General features: G+C 39.1%; 1 protein-coding gene across 2 annotated transcripts in view; it reads left to right on the plus strand.

Moving 5' to 3' along the window:
• The window catches only part of ELOVL7 (ELOVL fatty acid elongase 7), a 47211-nt gene extending 28301 nt beyond the window's left edge, over positions 1-18910 (plus strand). For both annotated transcript variants that reach the window (XM_072416387.1, XM_072416386.1), the window contains exons 2-8: positions 5717-5793; positions 10630-10820; positions 11958-12038; positions 12557-12613; positions 13000-13105; positions 15482-15618; positions 18224-18910. In XM_072416387.1, coding sequence (XP_072272488.1) covers positions 5724-5793; positions 10630-10820; positions 11958-12038; positions 12557-12613; positions 13000-13105; positions 15482-15618; positions 18224-18451 — 870 coding nt within the window. In that variant the 5' untranslated portion in view covers positions 5717-5723 and the 3' untranslated portion in view covers positions 18452-18910. The remainder of the gene's footprint in view (positions 1-5716; positions 5794-10629; positions 10821-11957; positions 12039-12556; positions 12614-12999; positions 13106-15481; positions 15619-18223) is intronic.
• The last annotated feature ends 4353 nt before the right edge of the window (positions 18911-23263 follow it).

Consider the following 23263-nt stretch of genomic DNA (forward strand, 5'->3'; position numbering starts at 1 on the left):
GTGAAGCAATGTGAACCTGTCCTCTTGTGCTGCTGCTAGTTTCTCCACCACGACCTTCCCACATTACATTTCCATTGTCTTCAGGCATAGTATAAACAATGTTTCTCTGGAGAAGTTCTTTGCACATGAAGGTACTGCATACACTGGTTTGGCTTATTAACAAACCGGTTATGATGAAGATAAGCCCCTGGTCCCCAGCAACAAACTGCAATTAATCTTATTAACTGGACACATGGGGCTTAAGTTGCCTTTTTCTATACAGCTATTCCTTATAAATCTGATGTATAGGTATGTGTCTTTCATATAGATATACACTAACTGCTTTGGCCAAGACAAATATTTTCTTACTACCAAGCATATGTACCTAAAGGTAACCTATTAGGAGAAAATGCAAGTTTTTTGGTTGTCGTTTCAGGTTTTGTGGTGCGGTGTTTTGGGACATTTTCACTTCCATGTCCATGAAGGGCAAGGTGGCATTGTCTATGGAAAGAACATATCCTCCCCTCCCGTGTGCTTATCTTACCAGCACTTCCTTGCAGCTTTGTAACCTTCACCAAGATTGTAGGTACACCCGTGCAATATTTGTTGTTGCAAATGATCTGTCACGATCCTTTCCAACAACTAAGGACTGTACGATGCATCAGTGTTGTACATACAGCACCGTCTGTTCTATGGAGAGGGGAGGGGGAGAACGTCGGGGTGGCAACCCACCGCGCTCTCTCCCCATCACTTCCATTACGATCGTTCGTCATCCATCTTCTGTGGATCCACCAGGACGATCGTTTGGACAACGAGCGCTGTACACGCGCAAGATACCTGTACAATATCGGCCAATTATCGGACGATAACAATTGCTCTAGTGTACCTAGCCTATGATCAGCCAGGAAAGCAGTGATGACAATCCTCTGGTCATGCCCATCAAGCATATCACTTAGTTTAGGCCTGGGCACCATTGGGGGAGCAGAGCAGTAAGGAATCACAGGCAAGGTGACTAAAGGTATCTATTCAAAGTGGAATTAAACTTAAAAAATAAAAAAACTGCAATCAGGCAGGTAAGTTTATTTTACTGCAGAAGATACATCGCCTGACCCTTCTGCAACAAAGAACCAACCTGCTTACACAACTTAAGATAACTTAGCCAGAAGTACACAGATGTTGATTCCTGACTGCTGATTTGGAATCACCAAATCCATGTCAGATCTCTTAATATATACAGTTTTTTTTTTAGTGAATTTTACAGTGCACAAATGTATGATGTGCTAAGGCTTGTATACAGCACTGAAGCACACAAGGTCGCTGAATGCTGATATAAAAACTGAGCCTGATGAGCATGGGAAAATTCCATTTGTACAAAAGCAAGTTTGGAAATTGTCTATGTAGCCATATCCTAGTTGATAGACAAAGTGGTAACATTTTATTCTTATGCCACTCTAGGATGCAAACAAATCTTTTAAATTGCTAGCTCCCATTATTGGCATTGGATGTTTACATACACCTAAGACTGACTAAATCTACAAAGGGGAGTCTGTAAAATTAGACAATTCAGTAATAAAATAAATGATTTGGTGATCTTGTTAACACTGGTTAGCATAATTGTGTTTGTTCTTATGCGGTACCCACATCAATATTCCCCACACCCATACTCTGTTTGGGTATACCTTGTCCAAGTACTCATTAAATAAGAAGATAAAACAATAATTTTCATGTCTCTGAATGCTAGACTTAGCGGAGAAGTTCCAGAATGATGATCCAATGTCATCACTGCCCTTATCTGCTGCTCAACAGAGTAAAAATATACAATAAAGATTTTGTGTAAGGGAAAATGAATAATGAGTAAAGGGAAACAAATGGCCTGGTACGGACTAGTACTGGTATACTATCTGTACCAGGAGAACTATACCATATGTTCATTGTTATATAACATAGTTACACACTGGGGATTGTGTGTACCATTTCCCTTTTTAACACGAATTGGAAACTTTAGAACATATATAAATAATACACTTTAAAACAATACACATTCATTCATTAAAGTCTGGCTAATTATACATCATGTAACAAGTGTCTTGTGTACACTAAGCAATATAAAGTATGGCCCAGGGAGGAAATGGAATGTAAACTATTTTTACTGTGGGTAGCAAGAATGTTGAGGATATTTCAGGCATGTCAATGTGCAGTTTCGTTGAAGATCATTCTTCTGGCTCCCCAGAATATAAGCATAATCCTTGCTTCTTATTATAAGTTATGGAGTTGTAAATAGCTGTATGCACCCATACGTGGCCTTTTTTTTTGCTTTTGTGATAAAATTTGACTTTTTAGGCTGTCCTGAACAGGAAGTAGTTGGAATATAAATGTTTGAATAGTTTTCAGTGCTGCACAGTCAGTTTTATTTATTACAAAATCAAAAACAGAAACCAGTTTTATCACTAGTACAAGTATTGTACATTGAGTACTATGTTTTATGGGCAGCACGGTGGCTCAGGGGTTAGCACTCCAGCCTTTGCAGCGCTAGGTCCTAGGTTTGAATCCTAGCCAGGGCACTATCTGCATGGAGTTTGCAGATTCTCCCCGTGTCTGCGTGGGTTTCCTCTGGGTATTCCGGTTTCCTCCCACACCCCTAAAACATGCAGTCGGCTTCCCCCTAAAAAAATTGACCTTAGACAACATTAATGACATATGACTATAGTAGGGACATTACATTGTGAGCTCCTGAGGGACAGTTATGGCCACGACTATGGACTTTGTACAGCGCTGTGTAATATGATGGCACTATATAAATACTGTGAAATAATAATAATAATGCTTTGCTTTTGTGTATATACGCTATGACCCTATCTTTTTTCCCATTTGATCTGCTAGACAGACCAATAAAAGCTTTGTTATATCTGTTCAATATGTGAGAATGATACCAGTTGATTTTACTAGAATTATTGTGAGTTGATCAGCTTGTTCTCACATTCACTGTTGGAGTTATAGAGATGAAGAAGGGTCTGTATAATCCACACAACTAGCAGAGATGACTACACATGCTTTGAAATTCACATTAATACTATACTGTGTTGTCATGTCAATACGAGAAAGTAAGAGCTTGCTATAGTTCTGGGAAATCAACAGAATTTTTTCTGTACTTGCAGTGTTTAAATAAGCCTTTGGGGAAGGGTTCATGCATTCCGGAGATGAGCAAAATGTTTTCGTTTTGCCTTGACAAACTCTTTAGGTTTTGCAGCTGTAATTAATCCAGGACTGTGCAGCCTGAAGATACCCAAAGCTATAGGGTGAAAGTCAACTGATCTGACCTTTATATTTTGTATGGACTGGATGCGGAAAGAAATCTACGTTCATACTGGTGGTGAGGTTGTGGTGTAGTAACAGCTTTCTCCAATTCCTAAACCACTTCTTACTGTGGAGTGCTTGTAGTGTCTCACCCCTTGCCACCGTAGAGAATGAATGGTGTCAGCAGCAATCTTTTTGGTACCACTTGCTGCCACCCTTTGTGCGGGTGATTGAGTGTGGCTGGCAAGGCCCCCAGCCACCAAGGTCTGCAAAGGAATTGTTTTTCCTGCTGCTATTCTGAACTTAGTCATAAAGATGTCCCTATTCTAACTGAAGTTTAAAAAATACACTTACCTTCAATCCCACAGGGCAGTCTGATTCCTCTGGGGCTGTCCTACATCCAGTCCCGCGATGTCCCGGAGCCTGCGATCCCCTTTTGCGCCGCTATCTTCTCTTTTTCCTCCTGTTCTTCATCCTACATCACCTGACCCAGGCGCGAGATCGGGTGACGTAGGATGAAACAAAAATTGCTGATCTTACTGCCCATGCGTGAGATCCTCGCTTGGGTGAGATGCTTGGGCATGAGCAGAAGGAGCGCCCAAGAGCCTCCCGGGAAACCTACATCAGGCATCCCGGGACGCTCTTGGCCGCTCCTTCTGCGCATGCCTGAGCATCTTTTTCGCTTTGCGCTCCCATTTATTCTCAACTGCCTAGGCAATCAAAAATTTAAAAAGTGTGTTGCACAAAAAAAAAACAAAAAAACAAACAACAACATTTTTACCTTCCATAAACGTGTTGTCTACTCTTTTATGTACCTGAGTTTATGTACGCTTTAAACTTTGCCTGGTGAAGAATCAGTTACTGGCGTTGAAACACATTGGACCTGGACGATTCTCCACCAGGGACTTTTTCAGTGAATATCAAGTTCACTGCTTTATAAATAAACCCCAAGGACTGATTGTACCAGCCACTATCTCTCCAACCCCTAAGTACTTGTTTTGCTACACTGTCCTTTGAAATAAGGCATTTTAACTGACTTTAATTGCAAACAAAACCAACCAACACTTTTACCCTTTAGGTTTTAAAAAGAAAAAAATCCTCTATTTTATTTGATCCCCTCTATTACAAGCAGTTCTTTATTAAATCTGTTTCTTGTTACCCTTCATTGATATGTGTTAATAAAAGATCTGTTAATATTAACTACTATTTGAGGAAGTATTACACATGTATCTTCGGAGCAATATACTTCGATCTTTTGCTTTGGTATAATTCCGTCTTTGGGATTTTGGATAGGAAGTGATTTTTGTGTGTTTATGTATGTGTGTGTGTGTGTGTGTGTGTGTGTGTGTGTGTGTATGTATGTATGTATGTATATATATATATATATATATATATATATATATATATTGTGTGTGTATATATACATATACAGATATATACAGCTATCCATGTCATACCACTTTTAATATACATACCTACATTGCTAAAATTGTCTCGAAAGTTTAGAATAGTGGTGGTCACTTTTTACAGGCTCTTAGCAGGTGTCAGCAGGCATTTATAAAAGTTTCAACTAGTTTGGATAAAGCCTTATCGAGCCTAAAGCACACATCTTGGTGGGTGACCAGGAGTATTCACCCTTTTGAACCTTTTTTTTGGCGTCTATGTGCATTCTAAATAGCGGGTTTGAGACAATGTGACTCCTGCATTTGTGCAGGAAATTCATCCCTGCCCCCTAGGCATTCCTGATAAGAATACCTACCTTCTAACAATTGTGAAACATGTAGGGCAGGTCTGGTGTTGCTGTAACAAACTCACACTAATGCATGCTATATCTTGCAACGCAATAAGGCAGACCATTCTTATTTAATGGGTTGCCAATGCTCCTATTTATGGCACAAAACACACATTACCCTGTTTAAAAAATGCACTACCAAGCATTGCAGTGTGTTGAGGTCTGCTGTAGTGCAAAATGAATGGCATATTTCCAAACCGGAGCTTTAAAGTCTGGGTAAGGACAGAAAGTTTTACAAATGCTTGCTAAACTCTTGTTGTATACAATTGTTCTTTTGCATGCTGACATCTTCGTGTACAAGTTTTTATTATTACACAGTAACACCTGATGCAATTTATATCATATCCAGCAGCCAGGGGAGCGTGCTTCTAAGAGAATAATATACCATAGCAGTAGCCATTGGGGAATATACAGAAAAAAAAAAAGAATGTTGTAAATGGTTAGCATGCAAAATGTGCTGCTGTGATAATTATTGTTTGTGAAAAACACTGTTTGGTGCTGTCACTGCCTTTAAGGTGGAGATTGCAGAGCCTTCTACAGATCTTGCTATAGGGTTCAATTCTAAATCAAATGACATCTGTCACTATGTAAAATTCCCTTATGTCATTATTACATCATATAATAATGTATGTTTTTATTTTATTCTTACAGACCCCATATGAGCATGGCTTTTAATGACCTAACATCCAGGGCAGTTCTCCTTTACGATGAGTGGATTAAAGATGCTGGTATGTGGCCTGATATTGATTGTGAAACTTGTGCTTTTGATGTCAATAATTTCTTATCTGCAACTATTGTGCCCTTTACTTTCTAGGTATTCTACCTTTCTAGATATGTGATACTTGATACTTTTATATAATTAGTGTAACCTAAGTTGCTCACAGTTGCTGCTAACTAGAAATATATCTGTATCCTAGCATAGTAGTGGAACTCAACAACAAGGCTTTCTTCTGGTTGGAAGCTGAACTCCAGTTGTATCTTTAGACATAGGAGGGCAAACTTTTTCTCAGCATCTTAAAGAAGAGGACATTTTGCGCTAAGTGAACATTTTGGTCAGAGGATAACTGTATATTTTTATAATTGTTATTAGTGTTTTGTGTCCATATAAACAATACACCATAGAAAACCTACATACCAAGTTGTGCTTGTACATAGGCATAGTATACATAAGTGGTCCCCAACCTTTTGGACGTCACGGACCACTAAATTTACGTACTCAGAACTGCGCATGCATAGGGAGCCGTGTGTCACTCAAAGGGGAAGAAACTTCCCCCAGAGTGACTTCATGATGCCAGAACCTGCCCACTCTCCCATCTCAGGGTCAGAGTGGGTGGGTTGTGTTCAGAGATACAACCCACCCACTAACCCCATCGCAACCCACCCCTTTCCCTCTTCTCCTATGTTAATGAGTTAAGAATCCCCCTTATCTTGTCATTGCTTATATTTTATGGTTCATGTATACCAGTGGGCCCCAACCTGTGGTCTTCAGCTCTGGCCAGTGCACCCCCCCAAGTGCGGTCTTTCTCCTGACCCCGCTGGGGGGTGCACCGGCCGGAGCCAAGGACCACAGGTTGGGGCCCACTTGTATACATGAACCATGAAATATAAACAATGACAAGATAAGGGGGATTCGTAAAAAATTAACATAGGAGAAGAGGGAAAGGGGTGGGATGGGGTTGTAGATTAAGCACAGGGGGAATGGGATAGACCCTAGAATTCTGTATGATAGCAGAAACCCATGGTTCCCAAATATTGCCATATAGCACGAAATAGTTTTTAATTGTGTAAGTGAGACAGTCATTAACCATGACCCAATTAAAATTAGGCCTAATGCCTGATAACTGTTTTTAATAGGCATGGTAATGGCCATCTACACAAATCTGGAACAACCGTGTCAAAACCAAGGGGAGAGAATTAGGAATGTAAGGGTGCCACCGTCTCTCTCTCTCACACATATAAAGATGTTTTACCATCCCTATCCTAGTGATTTTACAACCAAGAGACAGAATTATGTGTTGGTTCTACATCTTTTTACCCCTCCTATCCTGTTTTTGGGCAATCAACAGCTGCCCCACACATTCTATGATTATTGGATTAAGCAGGCAGTTCTACTTGTGTGGATGTAAATGGTGGGGTATGTTCCTGACACTCAGTAGAACTGAATAGGGGATAAGGCGCACATGTCTTTACAAAATAACATTTACAGAACATGTCTAGTTCAATGTACCTATATATTACTAGTTATTCACATGGTAAAGATGGAGGAAATGAAGACCCAACTAAGGCAAAACTTCGAAAGATTAAACTTCAGCTTTTAAAGGCTTACTTAACCTCATCATGACCACACTTTTGGATATTTTCTCAGAATCCTTTTCTATGGATCAGTCAATGGAAGCACATAAAATGCTTTACATCGCACATTCACGCACCTGAACGCCTAATGACAAGTGTGACAAGCATTCATATGCATTGATACATGTAGACTATTACTGTACCATATGTTACAATATGTGTTAGCCTGGCCTATTGAACGTTCCCTATAAAAAGTGGAAGCATACCTGGTAGAAATGGTCATGTGTGGTTTTAGTATTTTACAGGTTACAGCCTAGAAAAAAAACAAAAAAGTTTTGTTCTTAAATGCTGAACTCCAAGCAGATGAAAAAGGCTCCTCGAGAAAAAGCGACAATAGTTGACCAATCGGTGTATATGCTGAAAAGACACATGATGGTGGAAAGAGAAAGAAGACTGACAGAGATGAGCACATCACTGTGCTGCTTTTTTATTTACTGTCCAATCTCAGACTGGGAAACTAGAGGAAGTAGAATGAAAGGCACTGATATATCTATTGGCAAAAAAAAGGAGGGAAAACTGGACTGAAGGGGATTGCAGCAAACGCTGGTGGTGTTATTTAATATTTAATTGACTACTTATTTTTTTTTTTCTTGTCGTTTTTGGCTGGAAATCAGTTTTAATCACCAAAGAAAGTTCTATATGTTCTTTTTATTAAGTTCACACCTTGTTGCCAAAGGGGCAAATAATGAAACTGTAAAGGCACCTTTGTGACATTGATTTTGACTTTGCTGCTGGACTTCAGCCAGTACTGTATATAAACGTTGTAATCACTAATCCACTAAGTTATTCATATATCAGAGTTGGCTTATGATGTCTTTACTTGTGAACGCCCTAATCTGCCCGACATGCCTTCATTCTTCATGGCTCCATTCTAAATCAACTTTCTTGTGTTTTCTTGCTCCTTAGCTTCTAATTAACAAAATAAAAGAAAACATTTAGTTATATCTAGAAACCCTCTAATTTCTCTTCAAAGGTGCAAGTTAGCTCTTAAAAAATATTTTCAGAATTCCTTTTTATTTGTGTATGGTAACTTTTTGCCTGTCTTGGTTATCCATCAGTTGAAGTATGCAGTTTTTAAGGTTTGTGAGCTATATGAAGAAAAGGGCTTTCAAGGACATAATCAATGGGCTAGAAAGGGCAATCACAACGGATCACCTCCTCCATTAGTATTCTTTGACTTTTTGATTTTTGTTATAACTAACAGAGATTCATTTTTGATCATTATTATCAGCAAATTGTTAGAATTTAAAAGCCTAATGCCAAGCACAAAAACTTTCACTTAAGTATTTTCCTCAGTAGCCACAAAGGATAAATGTCAATGTTGTATTCACCAACCAAACTAAGTTTATTACCTTGTCAAATAAGAAGTGGCATCATGACTGTGCTGTACAGCTACAGAGAACACGGCTAAGGGAAAGGACCCAGGTTGGCAAATACATGATCCATCAAAACCCTGCCCGAAGACAGAGCGCAGCAATGGCTGGTCTCTATTAAAAGAAAATCCCGCACAAAGGCAAACTTTCATGCTGGACTACTGCACGTATCTGGAAGAAATACACAAACATCACATAAATTTAAATTAAGAATATGCGTGTCTCAAGTTTTTTGGCAATTATCTTAAAACTCTTTAAGAGAATAGATTGTTCACTGAAATGAAAGGAGTGCCGAGCAAAGCAAGCATTTTGGAGAAGTATATGCTATAGCAATGCCCAGCATGGCCCTGGCAGTCGGTGAACACAGTACTTAATTGTACTCGTGACAGCATCATGGGCATACATGATGAAATTCTAAACTCCTACATGGAAAAGAAGCCTGAAGCTAAAGAAGAAAAGGATCCTCTAGATCGGTGTTTAAAGAATGTTTTTTAGTAGATAGTATACTGGTATTATTATACAGTATTTATATATCCCAACATATTGCGCCACGCTGTGCATTAAATAGGGGTTGCAAATGATAGACAGATGGACAGTGACACAGGAGAAGGAGATGACCCTGCCCAGAAGAGCTTACAATCTGCACTTTCTAGGAATTTACAAAGTTAACATTTGCGTTTATTGGTCAGATTCTGATTTACCACTTTATTAAAGTAAATGTTTTTACTAAGTCGGAGACTGGAGGGTGGGCCCATTTAAAAGTAATATTTCAATTGAAGGTGAATTCTAGTAAATGCCATCACCCACAGGACATCTATTTCTTGAAAATGTGAAGTCAGCCAGGAAGCTTAGGAGTCATCTGAGGTTGTGTTTGAGGTTTTTTTCTCATCTCCTGGGAGCTCAGCCAAATCTCCTGTAGTCTGTTGTTATGCTGTGCCTCTCCCAATGCTACTATGTCACCCTGGTAGAATTCTATTTGGGTTTTTATCTCTGCACAGTCCAAAGAGACACAAGGAGGCTATCAATTTTAGGGTCTACGTGACATTCCCCTGTGCCTCCCTACATTGCGGTGAATAGTAGTAGAGAGGCTGGAAGAGAGGACCAGACTGGACTGTATAGGGTTTACATTAGATTTAATTCCTGTACAGGTAGTCCCTGGGTTAAGGACATCCATGTATGAAGACTCCTAGATACTAACAGGGCTTCCCTGCTCCCTCCTGTGCAGTACAGAGGCTTGAAAGGGGAAGGAGCGGTTCCCATGACTTGCAGAAGAAAACTTTTGCTATACACTGCTGCTGAGGTTGTGGGTGATCTCAAGGACTGAGCTCTTTTTGCAGCCTCTTGTAACTCTTTAATGACCAAGACAAATTCTGCAGTTGTTTTTGCATATCAAAGCACAGCTTGCTCCAGAAGTTAATGAATGTCTAGGCTCCATATTTTTTTTTTTGCTTTGTTAGTGAATAACTCACAGTGAGGAATTTAAACAGTAACTGGCACCACTCTGCCTAATAATATGTTGAGGCAAACATCTGTCCTAATTGCATTTATTAAAATAATGTACCTAGTCCGACTTACATACAAATTCAACTTAAGAATAAACCTACAGTCCCTATCTCGTATGTAACCCGATGATGACCTTTACTATTAGTGAAGCTCTGAACATAGATAGGGGGTGGTGGGGAAAATAGTCAAGGTAAGTAAATGCTGCTGGCACTTCCCCTGTAAATAACACCTGTATATTACCCAGTGCAAAGTCTTAAAATAGAAATGAAAGGAAACCTGTAACATATTTAAAATACGTGAGTTTAATATCATTGTTTGTTTTGTTTTTTCCCCAAGATCCACGGGTGGAGGACTGGCCACTCATGTCTTCTCCAATTCCTCAAACTATCATCATTGGGGCATATATTTATTTTGTCTCTTCGTTGGGTCCCCGGCTGATGGAGAACAGGAAACCATTTGATTTGAAAGGGATAATGGCTGCATATAACTTTTTCTTGGTCCTTTTCTCCTTGTACATGTGCTATGAAGTAAGTTCACTCTAAAGATATTCAAGGCATTACCCTTGGTGAATAATTAATAGATGGGTGTGGGGAAATCTAAATGTACAGTCACCAAGTACTTGCTCATACTTCCTCCCTCAGCAATCTACATTTTCATATTATTTCTGTTTGATACTCCGTGTAGGTATATAATGACAATGTGTGTGTCGATTTGTGTTTTTTTTTCCTTGGTCATCCTTTTTGGTCATACTTGGAACATGAATGATTCAATGGACTTAATTTAAAAAAAGTTATTAAGGTTCTTACCTTAGTAACCTTCCAATGAAATTTTACTTAGCATGGTGAAAGTGGTGAAAATTTCCTTAGCAAAAGAATACCCAAACATGTGCAAGGAAATGTAGAATACCCTGACGGTTGCTTTCACAACTGAATGGTAAAAGTGTTCAAAGTTTGACTTTATTTATTAAGCTAAGTCATAATTCTGATATCCTAAAACATCTGACCTGGTTCTAAATATACTTTCTATGACTAGGGATGAACAATCGAATTCATTAAATTCAGTCTCACGGCGAATTGGGCTGTTCCTGCTTACCAAACATGTAGGCCAGAATGGCCTTTGTAATTTCAGCCGAGACCGAATTTTTGGGGCCTGCAAGACCAATCGGGAGCGGAGCTGGATAGAGTTTCTCTATCGAGGAACACAGTGTGAGTCTCACGGCTGGCTGCTTATGAATGAATGCAGTGTGGGAAAAATCCTCAGATTTTTTTTTCCCTCGGCCACGTTCATTTATAAACGTAAGCCGCATGACTCCCTCTGAGAGGAGGAGTATCGCGGCTGCATTTATGAATGAAGCCGTGAGAATCCTCCTCTCAGTGAGAGATCCCCGGGGATTGCTCACTGACAAGAGGATTCCCACGGCTCTTTTTATAAATGCAGGCGCGATAATCCTCTTATAGTGATTTCCAATGGTTTTCGTGAAATTTGGCCGAAATTTTGTGGACCGATCGGAACTTCGAGGAAATTTTTGCGAGAATGCCAGAGGCATTCACGCTCATCCCTATCTGTGACATTCAGTCAACACTGCTCCATTTTCTGCTTCTACATATGTTTATTTCAGGATTGATATGACTTTGTTGTAAGATGTGTTTTGCTTTTTATTCCAGTTTCTTATGTCAGGCTGGGCTACGGGATATTCCTTCCAGTGTGACATTGTGGACTACTCTAGGTCACCGCAGGCGATGCGGGTAAGTAATTGATTGATGATAATAAGTTTCTGTGAGCATTGAAATGTGTAAATGCTGAAGGTACAGGAAATAACAGCTCAGCTGAATTGCAGACTGAATTTACCAACTCACTGATACTTTTAAAAGATGCCTTTTTAATTTTACCTTACTGTTCCTGTTTCATAAAAGGATTAACCCTACAAACACTAAAGATATTTTAGATTGACAGCCGATAGTTGACAAGGAAAACTTTACCTGTGAGCCCATTGTTAGGGTACATAGCAGCCAGCATTCCAATTAGCTGATAGTTGTCAAAGGTCAAACCACCCTGACAACCACCAGCCAATGAAAATGCTGTCTACTGTGTACCCCAACAAAGGACATATTGCCAAAAAAATCATTTCTTAGAATCCAACTTTAAAATATCAGATAAAATGCCATATCAAGATGTACTCTTTGTGTCATAATTGTAAAAAAATGTTTTTTGTCAATAGCATAAGAGGCTTTCTAATGTTTTCCTCTTCTGTTATCCTTTGTAGATGGCGTGGACATGCTGGCTTTTTTACTTTTCAAAGTTTGTGGAGTTACTTGATACAGTAAGTATAAAAATAAAGCCTTTCTGCTGGAGTCAAATATAAAAAGTTGCATTGCATTCACTAAGTAAGGGGCTTTCGCTGCAGAAAAAAAACAGTTTGTGGACTTAACTCCATGTTTGTACATCCACTTGTCCTCTTTGCCATAGCCCAACCTGTCTGGCAGAGAAATCCTGGCATCTTCTGCCTAATGCTAAATGATGCAACCCAAGATGTCTACTAACAAAACTTTGCACTATGAGTACTAAAACCTATACGGCCAAACATCGTATTACATTTCATGCATCCATGCAGGGTATAACATTGGCTCCAACGGTTCTAAAAAAATCTCTCTACATTATCGCATAGCAAAGGTCATTGAAAAACTATTGTTTTCTCTTGTTTCTTAGGTATTCTTTGTATTGCGTAAAAAGAACAGTCAGATTACATTCCTACACGTATACCATCATTCAATCATGCCATGGACCTGGTGGTTTGGAGTCAAGTTTGCTGCAGGTAATTTTAGTTTTGTCATGTTCATGTCTACATAAAAAATATCATGGCCCAAAAGCACAAACGGCCTTGCCAAAGCACAAAACTATATATAGAGTTGCCAAGCAGGAACAAATATTTATTTTCTCTAAAGGAGATTCGTTTGTGATGCCTACAGCAATCAAAGATTACTCTTTTGCCTCCTGTGTGGGTTAGGACATGTAAATAGTATACTTGTTGGCTTTAGAGTACACAAACTGCTCTCCTTTGATATACAAAGGTGAGATAATCAAGGGGGGTTAGGCTATGTACACAAGTGCAATGGTTCTCGTCAGATAATCAGCTCAAGGCCGATATCGGACGAGAATCTTGCATGTGTACAGCACTCGTCATCCATCATCCAAACGACCATCCTGACGGATCCACGGATGGATATATATGGATTCTGATTCATCCTATATAAGGATTCTGGTGGTCTGGTTCACCCACCTAAGATCACACACTGAGGTATATGTGTTAAGCTGACTTGTAGCCAGGTTAATTGAAGGTTGCAGATAAAATAACACAACAGCAAAAGAAAACCTCGCCTGTCCAGCACTTACTATACATAAGACGTCCCTGGCTATCAGCTGGAGGGCTTCTCCCTGTCAGCTCAAAACCAAGCTTTCAGCAACCTTTTACTCACTTTTGAGCTCACTCACACAAGACCGACTTGAACTCACTCACACAGATCAACTATCTGTGTCCCCAAGCAAAGAGCTACTGACTGAGCTCCTGGCTCTATGTTATATCCCCACCCTCAGTGCTTCTTTATTAATTACCTCACAGGTGAGAGTCTTCCACCTGCTACTTCACATAGGAGAGGAATCTTTGGCAAATATACCTCCCTTCCACCACCAAACCTTCATTGGTGTCACAATTATATAAAATCACAATTACCTCATTTAAGTATGTGAAATAACAGCCAGTGTATTGTACAGCCACCAAGTATATTGTATATTGAGCTATAAAAATTCATGCAATTTAGAGATGTCATGCCTAAACTAAAGATCCTCTAGAATAAGAATGTAACAAACGCAGTTTGTTGTATTACAGAAGCTTCATAAAATTTCGAAAAAAGCTTCCTTTTTCCTTCCCCGATTAAGACAAATCTTCCTGCATTTTTGTGTTGTACATGCTATCCCTCCAAAACATTGCAGATCACAGTGGGAGGGTTGCACCAACACAGGCAGTGCTGCCAATCCAGAAAGCAGTGGAGCTGGCAGAATTATGACATTAGATGCTAACTGACAATCTAAAACCTTGTTCATGAGCAGGGACAACACTGGTATCCATACAACATCTTCTCACACCACTATAGTGCTGGCGGGCACAACCTATACAAGAGTCACAACACTGCTGTGTTTGTAAGAGCAGTGCAGCATTGTTGTCACAGAATCAGAGGAAGATGAATCAAGTGGATTTAATTGGCAGGATTAGTAGACATTTGTGGGAATTTTCAGGGTTACCAAGAGAAAAGAATAAGTGCAGAACTTTTTATTTTCATAGTTTTACATTAAGGCCCTCCTCTGTTTGCTGTAATAGACTCCGCTGTCATTAAGAACCTCATACCATATCTGTGACATGGTATATGCTGCCAAGTACAGAGTGGAATGTATGCATGATGTGTTGGGTTTTGTCATGGCTGTTTAGTTTGAAATGACTCATGGTGCCTTTCACTGTTCTTAAGAATAAAAAGTAAGATAAGTGATCTGTTACTGGCAACAACTTAGCAGTGACGGGATTGTAAAGCTATGACTTACCTTTTCCAATTAGTTACTCCCTTGCTGGCCAAAAATCTCATTTCCTTGTTGCTCCTACAGTGGTGCACCAGTACACTGAAATGAATGGCTTTCCATGTTTTGATGTGTTGTAGCTCCCTGAATGCCTAGTGTAAACTTCAGATGTTACGATTCACTGGTAAAATGTTTATTATGAATAATAGGGATACATTATTTTTACATTGAATAGCTGACAGGCAAAGATTACAAGAAAGTTTACCAAAAATTCAGAAAATGCCCAAAAAAGCCCATATATAGCTATATATTCATACACACATACATATTATATACCTGTGTGTGTGTGTGTATATATATATATATATATATATATATATATATATATATATATATATATATATATATATGTGTATGTAGGTGTGTATGAATATAAAGCTATATAATTTTATACAATATAGCAATGAATGAGATACAGAGATCAAACCAGGACTGGATTAGCCCAGTTTTGTTTGGTCTCATTGCTTCTATGTTATAATACAATCTAGAAATAGGTCTTCATATCCATATCACCGTGTTGCAGGTTTCCAGTATTTAACCACTTTCTGTGTCTTTTCTGGTTTAGGTGGTTTGGGTACATTCCATGCATTAGTGAACTGTGTTGTACATGTGATCATGTATACATATTATGGATTGTCAGCGCTGGGTCCAGCCTATCAGAAGTACTTGTGGTGGAAGAAATACATGACTTCCATACAACTGGTATGTAGAACCTTTACAATTATTCTAGTAGCAGAAACTGCCTAGTCAGCATTCCTGACACAGTACAATGAATGTAAATGTTAGAGGGAAATAAAAAAAAAACAACCATTGAATAACCAGGGATTCTTTATCACTTGAATTACCACACCTTGGGCAGCACAATTTAGACCCTATCTATAATGATCCCTGAGGTTTTTGGGGTTACAGGTCTATTCTGTACATTGTTTAGAGGCTCTTCAACATACTTATCCATTTTGTTTGCTACATTGTTACCAAATGGAACAGTCATTTGGGTATTAGAACTCCTTTGTAGTCAAACTTTATGTCTAAATACGCAAAGCCTATGTTTTTTTTGCTTTACAACATCCAGTTCTAGATTTATTCATTTTCAGTGCTTAGTTTGCTTCTTAGTTCTTCTTTTTTTACACATAAGCCTTGAGATCAAGAAATGGTCTTGAAACTATTTAAACAGGTTTTATTTTCTTGGCAATACATTTAACTACAATGTTGAAAGCTAAATATGCCATACAAAGATGCCATGCTTTTTAAACAATGCAGAACAATTTACTCACTGTTGCAGCTTTAAAAGAGTAACTGCCCTAGGCCGAACAAATTTTGTTTCCTTCAGTACCCCCTTCCTAGTCTATTTCTTGCCAAGGTTTGATCCAACAAGATGTCACCTAATCTATATCTAATACTGGACCAGGGAAGTATGAGACTGAGAAATGGGGTGCAGGGGGTGGAAAAACTACAAAATGGGTGTAGCTGTAGTGTAAGGGGGAAGTAATATTTTTAGTATACTGTAGATGGGATTTAAAATCCCAAAAATGATGGGGGATAACCAAATCTTCCATTAAAAAAAAAAATTGTGAGCTAGGATATTCTTAATTACATAAGAGACGGGCGATATCTTTCTGCCTGTTTGCCTCGCTTCTCCTCTTCATCGCCAGTGCCAACATGTTCACCTGGTCCCCTTCTGGCTTCAGGATTTTTAGCCATCTTGATGATGTAACTCCATGAAGGCACACAGGCCTGCAGCTATGCTAGGGTTGCATGTGCAGCTCCGTGTACATTCAATAGAACAGGGAGTACATTTATTTTACTGCAGGAGAAACGCCCAGCTTGCTGTCTCTGCAGAAAACATATGATACCTAAAGACCTGTAGTTGTATCACTCTCTTACTTTGCTCTCCTTCTGCAACATAACCTTATCCTATGCTAGGCATAAACTTTTGAAGGTATTCTCGATCTGGAAAACATCAATAATTCTTGATTGTTTTTCTTAACTGCTAAAAAAACAGTTTTTCTCTATTTCAGACAATTTTTTTGTTTAGTTTGGTTTGTTTAATTGAATGCCTAACCTATTAGACATGTTGCAGAGGAAATGCCTAGCACAGGAAGGAGTACCAGTAGAATGCAGATTGCTTTCTTTGTTCCAGACACTATTGAGTAGAAACATACAGCTCTTGGTTGTATTGGCAGTAAAACTACTTTACCCATTTTACACTTGCAGCCCCCTAAGAATATGTGAAATGGTGCATGGTTTCTCATTTTTATTTATATATAGTAATCCTTGGTGTATAATAAACCAGTGCCACGTCCCTAGATTACCATTTTGGTATTGAAAACAAATAATGGGACTTTGAAGGCACATCCTATTCATGATGACATCAATTCATTATATAAATTTTAAAATACACTTTATTAGTAACAAAAAAACCATAAAATAAAAATGAAAATAGATATTACATTTTTAATTTTTATATGATCTCTAGCAGCATTGAATCTTTAACAGAATTCTATGTGTTTCACAGAGTTCAGTTCGCTTCATCAGGAATCTCTAATCGATCAAAATCAATGGGCCCACACAGGACCAGAGTCTCTCTCTCACAGAGTGGCAGTTTAGATGGAACCAATAGGACGTGTCGAAACACAGGAGTAGTTAGTTTAGAATGGATGTGGTCTGATAACCTCCATCAGGACCTGATTTATTAAAGCTCTCCAAGGAGAGGATACACTTTCATCAGGAAAGCTGGGTGATGCAGCACACCTGGAATGGATTTCTTCAAAGTCATTTGCTATTTGCTAGCAAATGTTTTGAATCCTGGACTAGATGCATTCCAGGTTTGCTGGATCACCCAGCTTCACTGATGAAAGTGTATCCTCTCCAGCCTTGGAGAGCTTTGATAAATCATGCCCAAAGACTCCAACAACCAATGGCTGGGCATCCAAACAACTCCCACAATAATTTATTTTCAAGGTCCAACCTAATCCTTCTCCAATTAACAACAAGTTTCCTGCAACTGGTGCCTGGGGCGAAGTGTGTCTGTTTGATTCTAATTGATTGTAGATTCCAGAGGAAGTGGACTGCGCTCCGCGAAATGCGTAGAATGCTGTTAAGGATTCAGTGCTGCTAAAGATCATATAAGAACTGGATATGTATTATCTATTTTTGATTTTTTACGTTACTAATAAAGTGTGGTTTAAATCTTTAATAATAAATTGATTTCATTATGAATAAGATGTGCCATTAAACTTTGCATTTTTATTGTAGTAGGAAGTGTTTTAGTCAAATCATGACAATAATATCCGTTTTTTGTCTTTAGACACAGTTTGTGATGGTCACCTTGCACATCGGCCAGTTCTTTTTCATGAAAGAATGCCCATACCAGTACCCGGTCTTCCTCTACGTCATCTGGCTGTATGGAGTCATCTTCCTAATCCTTTTCCTCAATTTCTGGTTCCACGCCTACATCAAAGGACAACGGCTACCGAAAACTTATCAGAATGGCAAAGTTCACCTAAATGGGCATGTAAAAGACAAACATCATTGATGCTAAGAACACAATTTCTAGCTGTACCACACAATGGTATCTCGGGAATTACTTGACAATCAAGTCTCCGTTAGCAGTAAATGGAACATATGCACTTTTCCCCTCCATCGTGAAGAAACTTCTATTTTTACTGTAACTTATTTGGGATTGCTGACAAAAGGGTGTACAGTTTTTTTTTTTTTCATACTTCTTGGCAACCAATGTACATATATTTATCTGCTGATCACTCAGGAAACTGTAATGATGTTAGCATGGATGTGTATGATAAGTATTTTTTACTTGGAAAATCCTTTTGAACCACATGTATGATCCTTTGAGTGAAGGAATGACTGCGATGACCATGAATGACTGTCCCGGTCCCAGACATGACAAAGGTTATTATGACTGTCCAGTGCTGTAATCTAGTACCATAAATCAAATTTTGTACAAACGATTAAAAACAAGATAAAACATGAGAAATGTGTTTTTTTTGCAGCTTAACATTACAGTAAAACAGAGTTTTTCAACCAGGCTTCCTCTAGAGCAGGGGTCGCCAAACTCCAGCCTTTAGGCCGGATATGGCCTAACCGGTAGTTCGTTCCGGCCTAATGCGTGCCGGCAACCTGTGGCTCCGTAGCTGCGGGTTGCCGGCGGATCAGCCAGGGGGCGTTAGGAACTACTGGAGCTCCGAAGCCGCCTCCTTGCTGTGGCTCCCCTATTTATTGTGGCCAGCGTTGATACTTCCACCACTGCTGTAAGTAGGGAACACTCCTTGAAGGGAAATCCCTCTCCTCGCAATGCATACAGAGGGGAGGGGTTTCACTTCAGGGGGCGTTCTCTGGTGGTGGGTGGAGCCATTAGGGCTGGGCCTAGTGTGCTCCCGCGCACCCCTGAAATGGCCTAGTGGCCAAAAAAGTTTGCCTACCCCTGGTCTAAAGGTTGCTAGGAGGTTCCTTGTGCAATGAAAAGTTTGTGATTCTCAGGTCAGTTTAACTGATACCAATGATCTTTTTGGCAATCTGTAAGAGTGGCATTCTTCCCACTGACCACCAGGCTAATATACTATGAGCTGTATATATAGTAATTATAGAAGGGGTTCCCTGGAGACCTGAAAGTTATTTCAACATGCTTAAAAGGTCAAGAAAGGCTGCAGATACCACATCCTTATTACCAACAGAAATAAACTTACTTTAATTTCCCCGTACTTGCTATCATATTCTGATGTATTCAAAAGATAAAATTGCCTGAAGACATTTCTGCATCTAGCACTTCCAGTTTTGTCAGATGCTTGGTTCCTCTAGCCAACCTCTACTTTATACTGACGAAAACAGTAATGACGCAGAGTCTGGTAGAAAGAATCACAGCATGCAGGGAAAGGCTAGTGATGGAAGCTGAAAATTCTTCAGGCATCGGTATCTCGGGCACATAAGCATTAATAGTTGCTTAGAAAAGGCAGATTCATTTCTGTAAGGGTTTATTGAAACTGAAACGTGGAAAGAAGGTTGGGTATGCAGAACATCAAAATAGCAACTGTTCATATCCAAAAGCATCTCATACAGTCAACACTGGTATCCTTGCTGACTCCAGTCCATATTGAAGCTTGAAAGAAGGTTTTCTCCACTTGAGTTGTTGCCCCTGTGAATAAAAGTCCCAAACTCCGCACCAATGGGCCCCCATCCTTTTGACTTTTACCTACTGAAGCCAAATTCCTGGCCACTGAAAATCTAGCTTATTATCCTCAGTGGCCAACCTGCCCTGACTCCCTTAGCTTTTCATTATTCAGTGTCAGGGCCCCCCTAAGCTCAGTTATCTTCCTATTTAAATTGTACCAGTATCCTGCTATAAAAGGAAACACAAATTGGCAAAAAAGAGAGTGAGTAGCTTCTACCTTATTATGGCCAGATGCCTCCTATAAAGGATCTCCTATAAGAGACATATGACTATAACTAAGGGATCTTGTTTTACTAAAAAATTCCCCGATCTTGTAAGTTGCTGTATTTTGTCTATCTAGATTGGAGAGTGTTACGTAGGGAGGTAGCCAGGAGCCAAAAGGCTGACATGTATTTACTGTTTAGTTTGTTTTGGGCAATATGCAAAAAAAATACAGGCAACAGCCTTGGATCTACATTAATTTCTTGCTTTTTTTATGCCTTGCGGTCCCCCAGGTGAGTGTGTCAGATTGCTCCCATGATAAATAAATGATTTATATATTCCTGTCAAGGAAAATATAGATAAATACGTGGAGTTCATTCTGCCTTCTAAGTGGGTATGTTTCTCATGCTTGTGCACCAGGCCTTCTACTATCTATCAATTTTTCTATTTCACTTTCTATTTTTGTACTTGGGTTTAGATATCGGTTGGAGCCCATTCAGATCTACAATGTGCTTTGCATTAATGTGTCCTATGAGTGTTGCATTGCAATTGCAAATGGAATGACATGGGGGGAATTTGTGCCTGATGCACCAAAAATGGATTTGTGGTGTTAATAATAACGTTGGTTGAATGAAACTGGCTCAAGGTTGGCCTGCTGATTAGCCCAGTTGTTCAATATGGATAAAGTCACACTAAACTCTTCAAACCACGAGAGGACAAAACTGGATTTTTGTACAAAAAATAAAAAGGGTTTTTTCTCTAACCCACTCCTTGTGAGTCTGGACCACTAATGACATTCTTTTTTGGGAGGTGGACAATCAAGCCAGCAAAGGCTCATAGTACTCCAGATGCTTGCACATCGTTAGAGAAGAAGGACATCACAAAATACTTCCCCAGGTATTTATGTGGAAGAACAACAAAGAATGGTTTGGTAGAACTGGATTTCCCACCTGGATAGATTGATCCTTCTTAATGTAAACACTTACATGTTGAACCATAGATTGGCATAGCTGATATCTGCAAGTTGCAGTCTTTTTAGTCAATTGCTCTAAAGTGTGCAGTTTTGGGGTCTGGAGAAAAAGAAGTTTATTATCCGGATTAGGAAGGGATTCTTCACTGTAAGGTCTGTGAAAATGGGGGATATGAAAAAGCTGGCTACTTTTCTAGAAGCACAGAATATAACTGGGGATTAAAGATCCAAAGTAAAGATATCCGAGACTGTTGATCCAGGGAAGGTCCTGATTGCCTCATGGAATCAGGAAGGATTTTTTTTCTCCTGTTGGAGCAAATTGTACCAGGGTTTTTTTGCCTTCCTCTGGATCAACTATGTCCATAGGGTTTTATATCTGGAATATGTTTTTTTTCCGTGGTGGTGGAACTTGATGGACTTTTCTTTTGGACTTGTCTTTTTTCCTGTCATATTGTTAAGTGTAGGACCTGCATGAGTCAGAATAGAGAAATATTGGTGTGCAAAGCACAGCCACTCAAAACATCCAGATTTAATATTGTAGCCCTACTGATCTGGATGATATGGGTTCCAATCCTTTCAACTTGTTGTATTTTACACTTTGAAATGAGATACCAAAACTGATATTTTTTTCTTAGATTGACCTTGTCCTTTGGACAGAGACCCTGCTGTGTCATTGTTTGTATCTGTCTGTCATTTGCAACCCCTATGTACAGTGCTGCATAATATGTTGGAGCTTTATAAATACCGTTTATTATTAATAGGGGTGTGGGTTATTTATAAAATGCACATTAAATATTGAATAAGAACAAATGCCAATAATTCCAAGATGCAAAGGTAGTTTAACTGTGTTAATTCTAGAAACATTACCTTGTAGCATCCATACATGCAGAAAAATACAGATACTTAGCATTAGACCAAGCGCACAGTACTCTGACTTCTATGGCTGCAGGGTCATTGTGCCTCCAGCACCTTCAATGATTTACCAACTTACAACATTCATATTCCAAGAACTTTCTGGGTGTTGTTCTGATATCTATTAATGGTAATGGTAAGTCATCTGCAGCCTGACAAGTTTCCTTGAAGTGAAAGTACACTGTGGTGCATATTTAGCAATACAGATCACAACATTTAGGTCAGAGGCTGTGTGCAACAAGCATTAAATCCATAGATAGCAATGTTGAAATCATTTTTAATAACTTAAGAAAAAGAAATATTCCTTAAAGAATAACTGCACTTTCAAATTGAAGTTGAAACTGCTTTAGCCCCTATCTCTAACCCAAACCAATACACCCCTTTTCCATCTCCACCTCCGTCCACAGACAGTATGTGTTTACATCCAGTGGTGTTCTGGTTGTTCAGGTGCATTACAGCCCCACAGAATTCTATAGGATGTTATTTCAGGTGACAGGTCCTTAGTTGACAGGTACATAGACATCTATGGTAATGCACAGAGAAGACCTGAATGTAAACAATTTGTGGGTCCCGCACCTGCCATCGCTGCAAGAAGAATGCACACAGGTACGTCTGCACCATAAACTGCAAGTATGCTGATTATGTAGAGCTTCACTGGCCACCAACGAGGATAGTTCCCCTTTAACCTCTGGGATAAGCTTTGTCTAATGCTATATTCCTTAGAAAATTGTAACCCATACCAGATTTATATTTTTTATATTATATATCTTTAAAAAAATCTCTAAAAGACTAAAAGGAAGTAAAATAGTATGTTACCATATTCAATAAATTATTTTTTTTTTTTTTTTTAATTTGCTTGCATTGACATTTGTAACACATAAAGTAGGCATGCTTATATTTTGTAGAGGCACAAAAACGGGGATTTTCTGACAGGACGTAAAAGTGTAAAAATTCTAAAATGATTAGCTGTAAAAACTTTTTAGGTTTGGCTTTTTGGACAATTTGGGTATTGTAGTTTATCATTGATTTGCATTTATCATTGATGTGATTTTTACATATTGCTTTGGGGGGGGGGGGGG

Source organism: Pyxicephalus adspersus, chromosome 6 (assembly GCF_032062135.1).
Source record: "Pyxicephalus adspersus chromosome 6, UCB_Pads_2.0, whole genome shotgun sequence".
NCBI classification, from domain to species: Eukaryota; Metazoa; Chordata; class Amphibia; order Anura; family Pyxicephalidae; genus Pyxicephalus; species Pyxicephalus adspersus.